General features: G+C 33.6%; 2 protein-coding genes across 2 annotated transcripts; one reads left to right on the top strand and one right to left on the bottom strand.

The window, feature by feature from the left end:
- The first annotated feature begins 12,349 nt into the window (after positions 1–12,349).
- On the top strand, positions 12,350–14,437 carry LOC111880333 (protein FEZ). The gene is made up of 3 exons (XM_023876759.3): positions 12,350–12,999; positions 13,079–13,383; positions 13,898–14,437. Exons 1-3 carry the CDS (start codon positions 12,810–12,812, stop codon positions 14,435–14,437), a joined length of 1,035 nt encoding a protein of 344 aa, XP_023732527.1. The 5' UTR covers positions 12,350–12,809.
- An 837-nt stretch (positions 14,438–15,274) lies between these two features.
- Positions 15,275–16,711, bottom strand: LOC111880018 (60S ribosomal protein L34). The gene is made up of 4 exons (XM_023876437.3): positions 16,551–16,711; positions 16,288–16,367; positions 15,649–15,758; positions 15,275–15,537 (listed from the first exon to the last, which is right to left on the bottom strand). The coding sequence occupies exons 1-4, from the start codon at positions 16,627–16,629 to the stop codon at positions 15,444–15,446; spliced, it is 363 nt and encodes a 120-aa protein (XP_023732205.1). The 5' UTR covers positions 16,630–16,711; the 3' UTR covers positions 15,275–15,443.
- Positions 16,712–20,516: the final 3,805 nt, after the last annotated feature.

Raw genomic sequence — 20,516 nt, forward strand, 5'->3', positions numbered from 1 at the left:
TCGGGAGGCAACCCGAGCTTGGTTTGCATTTTCTTTTCTTTTATTTTTTTTTTAGTTTTTAATTAGGAAAGATATCAACTCATCATCTAATAACTGATACTTAGTAAAGAATTAGCTGTGGGGAACTTTAATTAATAAATGAAATGCAAAGTAGATAGTTAAAATGTATGATTTTTCAAAATTTAGCGATCAGGCATATGCCACGTCGTGGGTTGATTCAACCACGTCGTGGTAAAAGTGTAATCACAGGAATAGATGACAGTTTCAAAGTCCACGACGTGGCATAGCCAGCCACGACGTGGCCTTTAAAAAGTCACGGGGCGACCATTTCCTTAAAACCCTTTGACCAATAATCCCCATTCCCCATTTGCTACTGCCGCACGAACGGGAACAAGGTCCCCACAACTAAATTCTTAATTTGCTTCCAATTTCCTTGCAAGTTCTTGTCAATTAACTCTACTTGGTATGTGTTCTACCCATCAATTGTAGTTATTTATTATAATTTTAAATTTTCATGGTTAGGTTTTATGTGAATAATGAGATTCACGAAATTGGTTAAGACTAGTTGTTGATTCTAGGTTGCATGTCCCTTAAATGTCCATAGGAACAAACCCTAAGCAGTATTTTTGGTGGAAATCACAGGTAGAGTAACCGATCGATACACAGTTTGCGACTGCGGTCCACGACGTGGCGAGCCTGGCCACGTCGTGACTTCTGAACAGACAGTTTAATTTGTTTTAATATTTTATGTGTTTGTTGCTTTGGTTTGATTTTGTATGCAGAAATGGGACCACGAAGAGCTATTCCACAGGAGGAAAACCTGATTGATGTGGCGAGTATACATCCTTTATATCAGTTTCCTCAAAACATTCCCCGACCATTGTTGACTACTTATGAGAATTGGATGGGATGGTTATACAATAGGGAATTTGCGATAGCCCCAATTATCGATTGGGGATGGCTCGGTGGTGTGGGAATGGTTGTTGATTTGGAACACTATTGGTCGAAAACATACGAAGGGGATCAATTTTCTTTCACTTGTCACGGGTGGAGGAATTTGTTTGTAATTCAAGAACCCGTATACCGGGAATTATCGGTGGAGTTTTTCTCTACCGTATGCTTCGAGGAACGCACCATTGATTTTACTTACAACCGGGCACTCGTGTTTCGTTTGGGTGGTGTTTATAGGGAGTGTAGTCTTCGGGAATTCGCTTGACGGATGGGGCTTTATACCGAAGTGGAGACTCAATCTCCGTTTTTCATACCATTCTTACTTGGATGCGTTCGGGATTTTAATCCCGGTATTATGGATGTTCAGTTCTGGCGGGGTATTTATAGCCATGAGTATAATACTCGTGACTCGAGTGAGTCACAAATTCGGAATCCTGTTTTCCGATTTCTACATCGCCTGATCACTTTTTCTATAAATCACAAGCATCATGGCGATAAAGTCCCTATTCACAATTTGTTTTATCTGTGGACTCTTATTACCCTGGGGGTTTGCTGTGATTTACCGTATATGTTGGCGAGGTTCGTGGGGAAGAAAGCGGCTAATTCTAGGCCCGGGAGTCCGATTACGGGGGGGCATTTGGTTACTCGCCTTGCTAGGTCGTATCATATTTTGACCCATGATTTTGTGAGGAATCTTGCTCGATTCCCGGAAACTGATTTGACCATTCAAGTCTTGGGAGTTATGCGGGCAGTGGTGAATGTCGGGGTCGTTTTTATTATACCGCCGATAGATGAGGAGCAAGAGGAGGCGTAGCCAGGGAAGCAACCACCAGCCAGACCGCGGCGTCGGAATGTGCGAGCTAGAGGTGAGGTCGAGAGAGAGCGTGCTACTTCACAATATGTACAGGGAGTGCCCACCGACCCTTTTCAGAGTCGGGTGGGAACTTATTTGGATAATCTCCGGGGGCATGCCATTTATCATACCCAGCTTACTGAGGGTATTTATTCGCATTTGGGTGTGACCCGACCACCTTCTATGCCACCACAGTATCCTTATTTTACAACATGCGAAGAGCTTTGGCGTCCGCAGAATGACGGGGCAGGACCAAGTGGAGTGGAGGACCAAGGAGATGATGATTGATTTTCATTTCTTTTCTTTTTATTTTGTTTTGTTTTAAGTAGTTTTTTTTATGTTTGAATTTGGTTTGTAATGTAAAACTTTCTTGAACTATGATGTTACTCTTTTATTTCTTTTGGGTTGTTCCATTTTTCAGATTAACATTGGAATTCTGAGGAGCATATAAGGTTAACTTTAGAGTCGTGTTTGTCTAGTCAAGTCAAGGAAGCTTAGAGTCGTGAGTTGGAACCCACAATTCAAGATAAGTGTGGGGTACGTTAGTAGGAGAGAGGTTACAGTTGGGAATTATATTTACAAAGAAGCGTCTTAAACCATTTATACATTGGTCAAGCTACTAAGGTGCATGAAGAAATAAGGCATTTTTGTTGATGTCCAGTTTCCACGACGTGGGCTACTTTCGCCACGTCGTGGCGCTAATGAAATTTGAAGAATAAAGCAGCCTTTTGATCGCGTTTTCATCTTATATCACGACGTGGTGCTCTCTGCCACGACGTGTATCAGTTTTTCCTTTCCCACATTTCTACATACTAGCACCCACTTTGAAGAATTGAAGTTTCGAGTCATGTTCGTGGTTTATTTACATATTCACCCAGTTCTACACAGAGTTTCTATTTTTGGAGTTCCATATTAAGGATGCACATTTTGGAGATGCTCACGCCACTATCCCAGGGGAGTCTGTTCCTTTTTCTCCCTTTTCTTTAATTTTGATTTATTTTTATGCATACAATGAGGGCATTGTATGAAATAAGTGTGGGGTAGGGGTAGAAAAAGTAAATTGCTAGATAATCATAGAATTTGATAGTAAAAATTGAAAATTTGAAAATTGAAATTTTTAATAATTGAATCTAGTAATAATAATTTGAATTATAATTGCTAGTATTATGTGGGATGATCCGATGAAAGTTCAAATGTTTTGTTGAGCCAATACACGTTATAGTGCATTTGTGGCCTCCCTTATTTTAGTGAAATCATGGAACAAAAACATAACCCCGCTTGGTTTGAGGGATGCAATATGTTTAGTAGCCTAAACCTGATATGTATCCAGGAAAATTATTATCATTAACCGATAAAGGTTGAGGTTGAACGCCTTTGCTTAAGCATGTAGGTTTTGAGTGAAAAAAGAGAGGTACATGTTAAAAAGAGAGAGAGAGAGAGAGAGAGAGAGAGAGAGAGAGAGAAAAAAAGAGAATTACGAGAAAAGTTTGAAAAATTTTGGAGCAAACAAAGTGAAGATCAAAAGATCAAAATTCCAAGAAATTAAAAAGTTGAAGATACCAGAGATTAAACAACAGAGGTGGTGAATTCAAAGAAATCAAAGATCAAATGTCAAAGAAGTGAAGAATTCCAAAAGAGCTCCATAGTGGTATCATAGATTGTAATTCTAGATTATGTATGCTTAGGTTGCTCAACTAAAAATACCTTGAGGATAAGGAGGTTTTCTGCGGATGGATTCGGAGGGTTGCATAAAATGAGCATTGTTCGGAAAAAGTGGGCGAGTGTTTATGAAGATTGTGAGTATTTAAAGTATGGGGGGTACTTTAGGAAAATTTTAGACACAAATGCATGCGTTGAGGTCTTGGCATAATGGCTGAGCTAGATTCAGATTGTTCTATGTGGTGTTAGTAATTAAGAGTTAAGTTTAAATTTGCTTGAGGGCAAGCAAAGCCTAAGTGTGGGGTATTTTGATATTGCCATATTTATACCTATTTTTAGGCAATATTTAAGTACATTTTTATTAATAAGTTGATAATATGTTTATAATAATGGTACTTATGACTTTAAATTGTTATTTTCAGTCAATTAAAAGGATTTTCGAAGAAAGGGACCAAAAGTGACAATATGCAGAACATGGGAGACTTGGAAGATAAGAGAAGAATAAATCCACGAAAGATACTAAAATCACGACGTGGCTAAGTTAGCCACGACGTGGCCAGTGAATTCTAGAAGATAAAGATCGCGATTCGGAGGAATCCTTGCCCGGTACGGATAAGTTGAAGCCCACGACGTGGTCTGGATAGCCACGACGTGGCGTGGGATTTTGGAGTCTATTTAAGTGTTCCTGATCATTACGAATGAGAGGACCTTTTGGCTGAAGGAAAGAGTTCCATGAGACGATTTGGAGCGAAAGAAAGGTTCTGGAAGAAGGTTTTCAACACCAAAAAGAATAAAGGTCTATATTTTAGTTAATTAAGAACATGTTTTCTATTACTTCAAATTGTATAGGTTTGTTAGTTGCTATGATGAGCAGCTGAATCTAGCTACTCTTGTTTAGCTAGATGAAGCTTCCAACTTATGAATAGCTCAATTTTTATGGATTAAGTTTAGATGGTAAAAATTGCTTGTGTTTGATTTGTATTACCTAGCATGCTATTGTTTGTTTCTCTAATTGATTGATTGCATGTTTTGTGTAGCTTAGTGACCATTAACTGCATGAATTTGTTTACCTAATGATTTAGTGAACATTAAATTGTTAGAGCTAGGATTGACCAATCTTAGTTACTAATTAGAGTAAAAAAGCTTAGTTGCGCTAGAGAACGCGTATTGTGACTATAATTGCGTTTATATAACAAATCTTACATAGAATATTTACATTCATAATTAGTTCTGTGTTTAATTATGTGTGAACATACATGGTTTGACATGAATTAGTTAATTATTAGTAAAGTTAGAACTAAATTACTAATACAACTAAAAACCAACTTAATAGTCTGTAATCATTAGCTAGCCATAAGGAAGAAGTGGATTCAAACTAAACAAGAGTGTGTGTTTTTACTTATTGAATTTGAATTTAAGTTCATCTGATCTTGTAAAATCAGATAAAACCCCTTTTAAACTAGTTAATAATTAGGTTAATTTAATAGTAAGTAAATTAATTAGTAACACCGTTCCCTGTGATCGACACCCAACTTACCCAAGCTATACTATAATCTGACTAGGTACACTGCCTATAAGTGCATAGTTAGTTAAGTTTGTTAGGTTATAAATATTAAAATTAGTGGGTACTTTTGTGCACATCAGATAGCTAAGAAGAGGAGCTATGAATTGTTGAAGTGGTCAAATCAAGAAGATGATTCATACTTCGGTCCAAAACAAGTCTTAGAGTCATACTCCAAGACTGTAAGTTGAGTGACATATCTTAAAGAAAGGTTTAAAACACTAGTCAAATGTAAGAGTAAAAGTATCGTACTCTTGTACATTTGGAATTGGTAAGTTGTGATGTTTTGGACAAAACAAAGACCAACTAAGACCAATTGTGTGAAGTGTTTGTCTTGATAAAGAATCCAAACTATCTCTTGAATATTTGGCAAGATAGTCTTATATGTCAAGAGGATAGTGGGAGTCTTAAAGACCCTAGAAGAATTTGAAGATCTACTCAAGAATTAAAACATGTAGTTTAACACTATCACACGATGTGAGGTTTACAACCTATCCTATTGACATATTTCTATTTCTGTGCCTATTCCAGTTAAATTTGGCTTTGCATATGAGTTAGAGTTCTCGATTGGTTGCATAACAACTTGAAAGCAATGGTAGGCCCTTGAGTTGCTAGGTGGCAAGAAATTAAGATTGAGTTCAGTCCATATGAGTTTGGATTTGTCATTATCCTTGTGTTGTGACTATGGTTTTAACAATTCACATGGATACGAACACATACACCATAAAATCTAAGGGTCATAAGGTTTCTCTCCGATTCATGAAAATGATGGTGAGGAAACACTTCCACCAAGTAGATTTGAAGCATATGGCAAAAGATCTAAACAATTGAGACTATGATTACGACATCCCTTTTCATAGTTCTGAAATTGTTTAGACACACATGCATGCTATCTAAGGAAAGGTGTATGATTTTGATAAAGTTTTTATCAAAACATCTTGTATCAGAAGTCTGAACTTTGGTAAGAAAGTCAATAAAGTATTGATTTCTAGAAGTCCAGCAGATTTCTGAGTACATGTCAAAGCTAGTGGGAGCATAAGTGTTATGCTAATAATCATCATGTTAGTGGGAGCATGATAATTATGATAAAGGTTGCAAGTTATCAATGTTAATTATTGAAAACAAAAGGTTTCAACTGGGCAAAAGTTGTTTTGCTATAATTAAGGGAGAGGAAATTATACTTCATTTCAATTCTAAAAGCTTAGATTGAGGTTTTAATAATCTTTAGTCAATGATATATTTTAATTTTGTGTTGGAATTGCTCAACATAAGAAAATTGTATATATGGGTCTATTATTTGCGTTCTAAATTGATTATGATTACGACATCCCTTTTCATAATCTGAATTATGAGAACTTGGCAAATAGAAATATTGTAGCAAAAGGACAGGTCTAGTATCATGTCTTTATGTGAGACATCATGAATCGTGTCCCATATGCTTCGGATATAGGATCGATTGCATGTGCTATAATATTCATCCTTTCTAAAATTTTCCAAATGCCTAGGGCATTAAGAAGGGAAAAGTCTAGAACTGGATATGACTAAAATGATTAAGCAATTTTCGATGACAATCTAAGGTTTACCAAAGATTGGTTGCTCAAGGACAATTGGAAGTATGGTGTTAATTTTTGGAAGGACCATATTGACATATTCTAAAAAGAGGCAACTATTGTTCAGAAGTGATAGTCAAAATGGGAATATGGGAAGGTGGAAGTTGTTCAATAAATATGTGTAAGATTAGGAAACTTAATGTTTCTCCAAGGATTTGATCTCCTTTGGAATGCTCTGTAATGTTTGTTGTCAAGTCTTTGTGACTTTTTGCAAAATTATTACAAGAGGATCAATGCATATAAGTTTAGAATCTAATAGATTTCGGTAAATGGCATGAATTTGGAATTCCTGCATTTGCGGTAAGGATTCGGGACTGTGAAATGAGAATCATTGGAGTTATGTGCAATCGATCTATTTCACAAAGTAAAGATCATAGACAAACTTAGTATGCATACTTGGAGTATGGCATAACTAACGTTTAGACAAACATAGTGTGCATACTTGGTATATGGCATGACTAGTGTTTAGAAAACATAGTGTACATGCTTGGAGCATGGGACAACTATTATTTTAATTCAAGTATAAAGTTGATAGTTTGAAACTGCAATGAATAATGTGTAATCAATATGGTGATAAATAAAGGGTGTTTTATTTATATTCATAAGTTCTGAGACCATATTGGATTCGATTATTCTTGTGTTTCACTTTGCATGTTTTGACTTCCAGAATAACTAGGTCATTCTTCCTGAATGACTAAGTTATTCAAACCGTCCACAGTCGGTCATATGTTGGAAGTAGATATGAATCAAGACTGTCATGGGTTGGCTTGTAAAGGTCTAAGATGTTGGACAAAGTGGTGCTACAACACTCATGAGTGCTCATAAGTTCTGAGTATTAGATTCAACGCACGCTCATTGGAATCACTTCATGGATCTTATCACGAGTGATCATGAGACGGTAATATCGTATATTCTTCAAACCTAGAGATATGAGTTGTTAATATGAGTTGGTTATACATTGATCGCACGAAAACACATTGGTAACTCAATGTTATAAAATCTGTGTTTGTGTATGATTCAACAAGTAGTAGAACAAGCCATATGAGTCGAAGTTTATCCATTCCTTTTACCTTCAGGATAAAAGTGATATATGTGGGCCCCTTGATGATTTAATGATGACACGTGTGAGTGCTTGGCCAAGCCAGGACTGATTTGATCTATTTAATCAGTCAGTCATCATAAATTGGAAATCAGGAAACAACAAATAGACAGAGAAAATGATTTATAATCCATGTCTCGTTCCATATGATATCTAGAATGGAGGAATATATGATCCATTATCTAATGGACAAGTCATTGACAAAGGTCAGAGTTCGACAGCGGCTTTTGAGAGCTACGATTGCCAGTTGGTTTTTGAAGTCATACTCAATAATAGTTTTACACTTATCCAAGTGGGAGACTGTTGGATTAGTGTCTAAGTCCATAACTATATTTGGTATGTACTTGACCCGACTCGGCATGGTCCATTTGGGTTGCATGGCATCATGCATTTGGATAGACTAAAATGGGAGAAATAACACTTAAGGTTTGGTAATATATTATAAGTTCTAATATATTAATAAGATTATTTAATTAGTATTGATCAATAATTAATTTAGAATTAATTAAGTGATCAAAAGGAGACTAATTAAATACATGGGTTGATTGTGTAAATCATCCATACTTGTATAGTGGGCTAATGCTCCATGGATTATCAGGTTGGGCTAAAACCCATATGATGCTCCATGGTGTTTTTGTACCCATGGATCATGGAAATGAAAGGTCATGACAATTAGGGTTTACATGGTGTAACCCTAATTGTAACACACTATATAAAGCATCTTATTCTTGTCAAAATCGCTACCATGAGAGACTATGAAGGAATGGTGAGGGCTAGCCGATTTCATGAAGTGTATCATTTCTCTCTAAGTTATTCCAAGTGCATTTGATGTTGTGTGAACCATTTGAGGTGTCACACTTGGGGCACTAGGCTCTCAAGCTTCATGGAGTCAAGCTACATCAACAAGGTATGTGTTTCTATCTAGTTTATTATCCAAGTATCAAAAAGATTGTATGCTTGTTAGGGTAATACCTAGGAATATTCATATTTTTTTTTTGTATAATAGAGAAAACATAGATCCAAGGTATTTAAGGTTGCATGTACACTTAGGAGTGTTAGAATTTTCATAACCCAACACTTTTTATTTCATATTTAAGTCACATAATGGAAATCACTTTCATTCTCACACCTACAGTAATGAAAATACTCTCAATTCTCTCTCAAATATTAAGCCCAAATTTCTTCGACTTTAGGATCAAGTAAACTCTAAGAAACTATTTTTGCTTCCAAATACTTACAAGTTTTGGTAAATTTTATTCATAAAAAATTGTGTTATTCAACACCTATATTACTTGTATAATATTAATAACATATCATTATATGTTTAAATACTATTAGGACATCGAATAATTTCATGTATTTTAACGCAAAGAACATCGCCATTTTTACTCTATTTCTTGTTCCTTATTTGGTTGTGGGTTTAAGGTAGAATTGTTTATTCGACTCCCTTTTTAATCATAATTATATAAATATTATATTTATATATATTTATAAAACTATTTAAATGTGTTAAACAAATATTTTTGCAAGAGTTATTTTACTACTATTTTGACATAAATGTTGAATTTTACGGAATAACCGTATCACGGATTTTACGACTTAAACTTGTCGAATTATTAACAATACAAAGGTTTTTGTTTCGGTAAAACAAAAACATATAAACTATAATAGGTATAGTTTATGGAAACTTACATATTACTTTTTTCAAAGTTTAAAATACAATACGGAAAACAAACATATAAACTATAATATGTATAGTTTATGGATCATATGCACTACTTTACATACTCAGAAAACATTATGGAAAACAAACATATAAACTATAATAAATATAGTTTATGAGATATACTTATAGTTTATCCATTACAAAGTAACTTTTCATTATTCTACACATAACCATCAATATAACATTTATGGACACACTTCACGTAGTTATCTAAGTACCAACCAAGTCCTAAAATTATAACCAAAGTCTCGTAAAGGAAGAGCGTGACACTTGTGTATAGATCTATACGGGACTGACAATCTCGCACCTTAACTGTTCGCTACAGTTAAGCCGGTAGGCCTGGGGTGACAAATGTCGTACCGATTGTGACGCATGAAGAACATCGTGTTCAGACCATCTTAGGTCATCAAGCATGGTTATGATAACTCATAATTTGGTATTGAACAATACGATTAATATATGAATAAGTAAACAACTTCACATAGTTTTATTAAATAATAAAACTATAACACAGTATTTTACAAGTACAGTTGGTTAATCCAGGCACCTACAAATACACAGTTTTTACACAAGTACCAATACATAATACTATTCCAGTTAAGAGAAAACATACTTTTCATGGTTTTATGTGAATTAAAACTACATTATACTACCTTAGAGTACAATAACATTTACACGTTTTGGTCTTAGGGTATTAAGACTACAACACAATACAACACAAAATATAGGATTTTCTGGGGAAAACATACTACATTTTCAATGAGTAAATAACAGATTTCAGTTACAAACATGCTTATGAACTTACCAACTTAATTGTTGACACTCTTTTCGAAACTACTCGTATTCTCAGAAAATCAGTAAACAGGTAACCACAGGTTTTGAGAAGACGGAGCTTCATAGACTCATGTCTTTTAACCTTTGTTATACATTTTGGTGTCAAGTATATATTGATTTGAACACGAATGTAAAACTATACTTTATCAATGTCATGGTTGTTGTACTTTGAATACTATGCAATTGTTGTGATATTGTACATGACGTCCTCCACCACCAAATGTTTCCGCAGTTCCGGTTTGGGGGTGTGACACGGGGGTCTCATCGGTCACTCGGTCTTGGTGGTGTTCTGTGACAGCGAGGGAGGCCGAGGGTGGGTTGAAAGGGTTAAGGCGGGTTTAATCCAGTTGTTTCTTCTCTTTCTTTTCCAGTCATAATAATGGAAGGAAGATGGCGGTGGAGCTGTGAGAGACGACTGGTGGTGTTGGGGTTGTTGTGTGGTCGGGAAGGAAATGGGATTCCATGAACCTCCTTCTTGTTTTGTTGTAGGTATACACGAGAACAAGAACCAATTTGTTATTGGCTAGGAATGAAAATGCAAACAAACACAAAGAATCAATAAATCAATTTTTACTATAAGGGTTCAATTGTTGTTGGTTGTTTGGATTGTTGATTTTATCATTGTTAGTTTGTGGTTGAGTGTTGTTTTGATTGAGTGTTGTATTGGGTTGAAGAAACTGTCCAGGTAATCTATTCAATTGTGATGTGCAAGATTATTTATGTCCATCGTTTCCTCTCAAGTAAAAAGACATTTATGCCCTTGTGTGCAATGCACATGAAGGGTTTAATAGCCAAAAACAAACGGTGGTTAACTCCAGGACCTGTTTCACACACAAACCTCTCAAAAAGGACTAAAATTTTAATTTTCAAAAGGTTTGGGCCATATCCACAAAAAATAACAAACACAGTGACCGTTTTTGTATTTTTGTCACTTAAGAAAGCACTATTGCAATATGAAATTATAGTTTTGAAGAAGAAATGAAGTCTAAGTTAAATAATATAGAGTAGCCTATACCCCTTAGTCTAAAAGGTAAAGGAGGACAGGAGGTAGAGCTAATTTAAAAAAAATAATAAAATAAAAAATAAAAAATAAAAAAGTTAAAATTATAAGGTATAATGGAAAGAGAAAAAGACGGTTAAAAACTTAAAAATTTTGTTGACATGTACAATATCTTACAATAAAAATTTTGTTGACATGTACAATATCTTACAATAAAAATACACAAAAAGGAATCTTGAAAAGCCTATTTGACCATCAAAGTATTCAAACTCTGACAAGTCAATGGAATAGAAACTTTGAAGGAATGGAATAGAAACAATATGTGTTTAATTCGAATTTGACTTTTCTATGCATAGTTGATATATTTTGGGTTTTAATTAACATAACTGTTTCGTAAATCAAATATTACATTATAAGTTCAGTTATTTGGGTTTTAATTCGACTATTACCGATCCAGCTTTTTAAATCTACATTACATTATAAACGAATAATAATACTTGTCATATTACAATAATTACTTAAAAAATATAATCAGTTTTTATATGATTCTAATTGCAAGATTTAGTCAATTCTTTATACTTATAGGTGTTTGTATTATTTGTACGTAATTTATCAAGCATGCAGTTTATATTTTTAAATATATAAACACGAACTTAGTAAATAATATAAAATCAGTTAGTTGTAATATTATATGTATGAGAATTGAAAATCATGAAAGTATGTAAAACCCATACTTCCACCTAACCGTTCACGCATAGATGTATTAATCTTTCTTTGTCTTTATCATGATTAAAAAATTATAATTAAAAGGTTGCTCTTACACATAAAACAATTGCAAATAATTTTTATAATCCAACTTAATTTTTTGTTATAAATATTACATAAGATGTAAGGATAAAAAGGTGATCTAGTCTATTTTTATTCATTATAGATAACAAACATAACTTATATATATACTACAATTAAACATGTATATTAATTTGCATGTGAGCATTTGAGATTCCTTCTTTTGTATTTCTAATTCTAAGTACAACCCCAAAATAGGTTGCATTGACAGGAGAGAAATACGAGTCGTATCTAAATCTTCCAAAATAAATAAATAAATAGAGTTGTTTTCTTGACCAAAAGTCTCTTATTTTCTTGATATGTGCATCTTTAAATAGCGTTAATATTATTAACAACCTGAAAAAACGGCTCATACTTCGGTGGAAAAACCCTACTCAAGAAGCATTTACTGGAACCTCAAATTTAGTGATCATCACTTACGCTCTTCTTTAAAAAAGCAAAACAAGAACTAGCTGGTTAATTTTCCATTAAACTGGTCTTGTTTTTCATCGTTGTTTTTTGTTTTAGGGTTAAAAGAAAATCAAGAAAAACAAGATTCGCTCTTTTCTTGGATTTGGTCGTCTTCTTCTTCTTCATCATCATTTTCTTCTTCTAGGGTTTTCAAAGCAAAAAAAAAAAAAACTTAGTCTTGTTTATTGAAAGAGAGTGTTTAGGGTTTGAATATATAGGAATGATAATGGAGGAGAAACGTGATGATGATCAGAAGACGGAGGAGATGATGTTGCCGGGGTTTAGGTTTCATCCAACCGACGAGGAACTTGTAGGGTTTTACTTAAAGAGGAAGATTCAAGAAAAGCCAATACCCCTTCAACTCATTAAACCATTAGATATCTATAAACATGATCCATGGGATCTTCCAAGTGAGCTTTCATGATCCATATGTATTCTTATTTTAGCTTCGTTTTAATCCATGAAATTAAGTTGGAATGTTTTAACTAGAGTTGGCAATGACCGGAGAGAAAGAATGGTACTTCTATTGCCGGAGAGACCGGAAATACAGAAACAGTGCACGGCCAAACCGTGTGACGGGCGGCGGATTCTGGAAAGCAACCGGAACTGACCGGCCAATCTACTCCTCCGATGGTTCAAGGTGTGCCGGGTTAAAGAAATCGCTTGTGTTTTACAAAGGAAGAGCTGCTAAAGGATTCAAAACCGATTGGATGATGCATGAGTTCCGGCTGCCTTCTGCCGCCGATCACACCACTCCGACCAACCGGTTTCTTGAAAAACCCATTCCTCCAAATGTATGTCTTCTTTTTAAAATTCACAATATCAACCCATTAAATTGAAGGGATATTCACAAACATGTGCATTTAGTTGAAATCATCCGTTTTGGAAAAAGTTCTTTTTCTCCGACTATTTTTTTCTGATAAAAAAGTATATTCTCGATTTCAGATAAAAAATATATATTATTGAATTTTAATAATAAATCCAAAATCCAATAAAAAAATCCGGAATTTCAAGAACATTTTTCATTTTTTTTATTGAAATTTATCAAATTTTTATGTGACATTTAATTGAAAATGGATGATATTAGAATTTACGATCTTAAATTTCAAGAAAATGGTTTGTTTTGTACTGAAAATGAAACATATCAAAAAGTTAATACATCCGGTACACAAGTGTTAGATTTGTGGAAATGTTTGAAAGTGATTGGTATTTACAAGTTATTTAAAAAAATATATAATTTTCCTTTCTGAAAGAAAAAGCAAAACAAAAGTCAAAGACTTACGACTTATTGTTTGTATTAATTTGCAGGAATTATGGGCAATTTGTAGAATATTCAAGAAAGCAAGTTCAAATGGACAAAGACCTTTCTCTCATTCATGGGCATCTCCAGTATTACCAGAACACCCTTCCTTGTTTTCCCACTTCCAACAATTGGACCACAAACCTTTTAAGATTGACCCAATACCCCCTACACTTACTACCAACAAAAACAATGCCCCTCCAACTTTCATACCAAGTGATCAAGACACCAAAAACCCCTTTTCAATCCTTGAACCTAACTATAATACCACCATTAATCCATCTTCTTTGCTTTTCAACATGCCTCCCTCGATTTTTGGAGAATTTAGTAAACAAGGTTTAGATTACGAGACGAATGAAAACAAACAAGGTTTTAGTAATGATTGTTTCTTGTTTACTGACCTACCTACCGATATACAAGAAAAGACTCAATATGATGATCATAATCAAGAACATATAGTTGACATGATGTTTAAAAGTTCTGACGATGTTGTGTACTTTGAAGATCAATGGGATTTTACTAACCCTAACAACTTTATATATGAATAAATGTTTTGTGATTCTTTCATAGGCTTGACATTAAGTAGAAGTGATACTTTATCCACTTTTCTTCTTTGGGTTCTCTTAATTTTTGGTTTTCAAGTTTTGAAGATCAATAGGTTCACTCTAGTTCAAATGATTATCGTGTTATAAGTCAAATCCTACAAGATTATATAATTCAAGATCTTATTTCGTGACATACTTAATTACACATAATTCAATCACATCATAATCTTTCCAATTTCATGTAGTGGGAAATTGTCTCTTTGGTTGTTCAAAATTGCAAATCCAGTCCAACAATATTTTTCCCTAACCATGGTCACTAAATATGAACTTTGTTGCATAGATAGTCCCTCTTACTAAATCCATTAATTCTTGCCATTAAAACCACCATAAAATGGCCATTTTACCCCTAGTATTTAGACCTAATAATTCATGTATTTGTGTCATGAAAACGTGTCAGCCACAAATTTGACACGATACGATTACATGGTAAGAAATAAACTTTATCTTAATTTTTAAGATGTATTCGAGTCTCGTATCTGAAATTGTCTAGTCTACGTATCACCCTCACACTTGAATAACTCAATGCTATCATAGAGGCATAAAAATATATTGGTAGAGAAAGTCAAATATGCATATCAATTCATCTTTTAAAATGATCAAAACTAGTTTCATTCAATCACTAATAATGAAAAATGTTTGACTTTTCGGATTACACAAATGATCAAAACTTGTATCATTCAATCACTAACAGGAATCCCCGAATTTTATAATAGATCCTTTGGCTTTAAATGCATATTATGGTTTTGTTACTTTGAAAGCAATAATGATGGATGCAAGTAATATCTAAAACATGGAATTTATAAGGTAATTTCAAAGTAAAAACAACAAAAACAGAATATCCAAACCATAATGGAAATCAAAAAACAATTAAAACAGGAAGAAGAAAAATCTAAAAAAGTAATCAAAGCAAGCATAGATCCGATTACAGATTCACCCAAAATTACTCTCTCTAGCTCTTGCCAGCAGTCTTTTCTTTTGCCTTTTGGATCTTCAACACCTTCTTCACAATCTTTTGTTCTTCAACCAAAAAAGCCCTAATTATCCTAAATTCACAAAACAATAACACACTTGAGCACAACTACAAAACAACAATTCAACATTTAACATTGAATAACTATTTTTTTTATTTTTATAAAAGAATAAAAAAAACATACCTTTCTCTTACAGCACCTGCAGAAAGCACACCACCATAAGCACGATTAACAGTTCTTCTGTTCCTGGATAATCTTGATCTCTTGTACTCAGTAGGTCTCAAGTGAGGAATCTGCATAAAAATCACACATCTTTAATCACTAAAACAAATTAAATATATCAAAAATTTACAAAATTGATTGATCAGTTGATTCATAATTTATAAAGATTTATGTCTACAATCTTCTTTGCTATGACTATTGACAAATAAATCAACTAGAAAAATAAAATCATCCTTCTGTCCATAGTATTTAATTTAAGGATCCGTTATATTATCATTTCTTCATCTTCTCATATCTATTTATCCCACTCTATGTTTATACCACAAGATGTTCATAATCAAAGGCCTAAATCCTTCAACTAAGATCAATGTTACAATGTACTTAAGTACAGCTACATGTATCAAATAGCTAAGTCCCCTGATTTATCTTTCACTTGGAAGAAGTATTCATATTGGATAAATTACAGAGATAGAATATAACCAGAATGTTACGAGTTAGAAACAGAATAGTTTGATTATACGAAAATCTAACCAATAGTTTAACCTAAAAAACTGAAAGAACTACTAATAGGCCACATTAAACAAGACCAAACTTGCTTACCCCTTGGATTCTCTTTCCAGTAACAGGGCACTTAGGTCCACTTGCCCTCTTCTTGGTGGTCTGATATACTAGCTTGCCACCTATGGAAAAAACGAAACAATCATATAAAATTTCAATCGCATACGAACAAACAACGCGCAAATGTAACATCGCTTGAAGAAATTCCCAAACAAATCAAACAACTTACAAACATCGCAAGTTATAAACCCCGATTGATGAAATAACAAAAATGGTAATAGATTGAGATGAATAAGGAAAATTACCAGGGGTTTTAACAACCCGATGTTGATTCGACTTGGTGGCATAGCTGTGCCGTTTACGGTATGTGAGTCGTTGAACCATTTTCCGGTAGGCGGCGCTCTACTCTTCTCTGCTTTTCGAAGGGAGGCTGGAGGAGAAGCGATGTGTGGGAACGATAAGATGTATATGAATTGTGAAGGATGCCCTAGGCTTTAGGCTTTTAAAATAAATGGGCCTCAATTCCTTAACAATTTCGGCCCAACGTCTTTTGCGTTATATATATCAAATTCTGAATTATGCTAAATATTAAAATCTTTTCTATTAACATATTCATAGTTCATTCTTTTCTTTCCAAATTGACTATATACATGTTGAGATAATTTGATTGACTCTATGTAAAATGTTGTATTTATAAATATCTTGCATATTCGTTTATTGGTATAGTTGCATATTCACTCATTTTACGATGATAATTAAATTAAAATATATATGAATCACATGATAATTAAAATCGATTTGATCAAATTAGAACAGTGCTAAAGATTGTCATTTAATATATTTCATGAAGAATGTAGAACATTCTGAGTGAGTGATGATAAATGATATGAATGTTTGTAGGAGTTGGTTCTTAATTTATAACATCGGTTCGTATTTTCATCAATTTTTATTCCCAAATGGACGCTGTTTAAAATGGTTTCACAAAATATTAATGCATTTTATACATGTTTTCAAAATGACTTGCCAAATAAAAATTTCTAGAAAATTTTACATCTTGAAACCGGATGCATGTGAATTAATATTGATCAATGAATATCCAAGGGGGATTTTATGATTACACCTTGGTTTACTTTTATATAATTATTTTTAATGTTTTAAATTTCAGTCCGATTTTACTGGTGGAACCGCTGAAGATACCAAGTCAACTAGGAACAAGTTTTTGCATATTTGTGACTTGGATTGACCCAACCATGTTTATCAAAGAAAAAACAAATAACAAATAACTTGTTGAACGGGTGACCCGTGATCGGTTAAAAACCTCGGTTAACCTAAAATCTAAAATTAAGAAATTGCTTATTTTAAATTGAATCCTAGGTTCAACATTCTCACAAGCTCCTCCTTTCAATCCTTCGAAAACTGAATGACTTCACAAAATTAAATGGGTTCGTCCCTACGATCTACATCCACTTGAGTCTTGATAGAGATTTGAAAGTTCCAGTTTTCTATAAAAAATTCCATGGCTTCACAAGATTTAACAAAATCTATTTTTTCTTGAAAATCTTGTTGGATTAGTGTCTAAGCCCGTAACTATATTTGGTAAGTACTTGACCCTGTTGTGCATTGTCCTTTTGGGTTGTCTTCATAAAAGCAACTTGATATGATGATTTATGGAGAGAGAGAGAGAGAGAGGTTATTAATATATTATATGAATAATATATTAAAGGATAAATCATATTGTTTAATTAATATTAGACGGGAATTAATTAAGAATTAATTTTGTGGCTAAAAAACATTAATTGAATAAAAGGGACTAGAACTGTCAATTGTGTGATAGTTGAATATTGGGCTAATGGACTCTATAGAAGTTGGAGTGGACGAAATCTATGGGGAAACCCATTAGAATTCGTCCAAGGCTTCTAAGGAAGGAGTCTATGGGCTGCTTAAGGCCTATGTAGTCAGATTAGGGTTTCCTAGTTCAAAACCCTAATAGCCTCACTATAAGGAACTCATAAGGCCCCAAAAACGTGTGGAAGTGTTCTCTAGCATATCTTGGACGTTTTTGGTGCTCCTCCCCTCTTTCCAATATCATCCTCTTGCTTGTGGTGTTTGTAAGCCATTAGAGGAGTGACATTTGTGACTCTAAGCTCCAAGGAAAGAAGATTCAAACATTCTTGAAGAGATTCAAGCCATTCTTGAAGAGGTAATCATCTAAATTTGTTTTTATATGTTAATCTCGAAATATATATGCTAGATTAGGGTTCTTAAGTCTTGGATGAATTGCATATACAATAGAGAAACCTAGATCCAAGCTTTAGGGTTTGCATAAGCACATAGGATGTTCTTTTGTATAAAACCCATCAAATCTCACATTGGCTGAAAGTACTATAAGTTGTTGGCTTATAAGTCTAGGTGCCCCCTCCTCCTACAAGCTAGCTTTTGGGAGTGAGTTATACACTTGTGCTTATGGCATGATACGAGCCTAGTATGGGATGGGTTCGCATCAACTAGTATTAAAGATGTCCCCATCTTTTGAGGTGTCAACCGTGACCAACAATGATTTAGAGTGATGGCTTGGATCAAAAGGGAGTGCCAATCGTAACCAACAAGGACGTTGGCTCTTAAAAGTGTGCGGTATTGTTATGATCTTACATCGGCTAAAAGTACTATAAACCGGCGGCTTATAAGAAAACATTTAGGGTGCGTTTGTTTCACATGATTATTAAGGAATCAAAAGGAATTGGAGATCATGTTTGGGCTACCAAAGGAATGAAATTAGATTTCCATAATTATCATTTAATTCTCCATTTGAAAGAATTCTAATTCCTCTACTGTACATCAAGAATGTAAATTCAATTCAATATCTTTATTTTAAATTACACATTATCCTCCGGTTATCCATGAGATAAGTTAAATAAATAAATAAATACCTTCTACGTGACTTTTGTCTTTTTTTTACTTTTTATTTTTTAATTATTTTTTTGCCTACGTGAATTTTTTTGTGTCCCCCTTTTTACCACTTATGTTTGCTTTCTTGGAGAAAATGACAAAAGTCTTTAAATTACTTAAAATCAATTACTAGTAACCACTAATTTCATAAAAATAAAATTGACAAATTGTTTAGTTTTTCACTTTCATCTACATTTCTATTTGATAAACTTGTTTTTTTAATTTAAATTTTGTAGAATAGTTCAATAAAAAATGTTGTAATTAAATAAAACATCGTCATGTTTATTAAAAAATATAATTAGTTGTAAATATTATTAAGGGTATTTCTATCATATTACAAAATTTATAATGATTCTGGATTATATCTTAAAAAAAAATCATTTATGAAATCAACAAACCAAACAGAAAACAAATTTCATTCTATGTCAACCAAACGCATTACAGCTTCTAATACCTTCAGATTCCAATTCATGTGATAAATTACATTCCTTCCAAAAACATTCTGCGAACCAAACACTCTCTTAGGATTACCAAGTGGCATTGTGGTTGGCTTAGTAGTCTGAGGGCTACTTGGCAGGATTTGAATTTGTAAGAGAGTCTGAATTTTTAGGATCTGAATTTTAACATATTTAGTTGGAATCTCTCAATTTCTGTGTTGAATAATAAAAATGAACATTTTACCTTTCTTTGTCATTTCTTTCGATTACAACATTGTACTTTCAACCTTTCCCTATTAAGATGTCATATTTTAAAAACTATAACAAATTTTAGCATTCTAATCGGGTAGAAATAGGAAGTACAATGTTATAATGATAAAAAAAAATGAGCATTTTACCTTTTAACTATTTTTTTCAACACCATCAATTTCACCAAAATAGCATCAAAACTCATAAAAACAGCACCAATATTAAGCAAAACAACATCAAATTTAACAAATGTGTTCCATTGTTGCTCTCAAACTAGTACATTCTGATCTACATCTCTTGTAGTTGACTTCTCATCTACACCTTCTACTACACTTCTTCTATTCAATGTATATGTGAAATAAAACCCAATTTCCCACCTGAATCCATAACTTCTGTTGAAACAAACCGGCCAAATCACAAAGAAACGAATTAGTTTAATGCGTAGTTTATTCCTAAAACTATTCCTTTTTCGCTTCTTTAATGGATTTCATCGGGGTTCTCTTTTGCCATGAATATACTGTCATGAATATGGCATGTTGAAACCTAATCAGTCCTTGTGAAAGAACCACTTCTATCCTCACTTGCTCTATTTGATACCATACTTGGGTTCGTTCTTACTAAAAAAATACCTATCTTGCT

This window comes from Lactuca sativa, chromosome 4, assembly GCF_002870075.4.
Source record: "Lactuca sativa cultivar Salinas chromosome 4, Lsat_Salinas_v11, whole genome shotgun sequence".
Taxonomy (NCBI): Eukaryota; Viridiplantae; Streptophyta; class Magnoliopsida; order Asterales; family Asteraceae; genus Lactuca; species Lactuca sativa.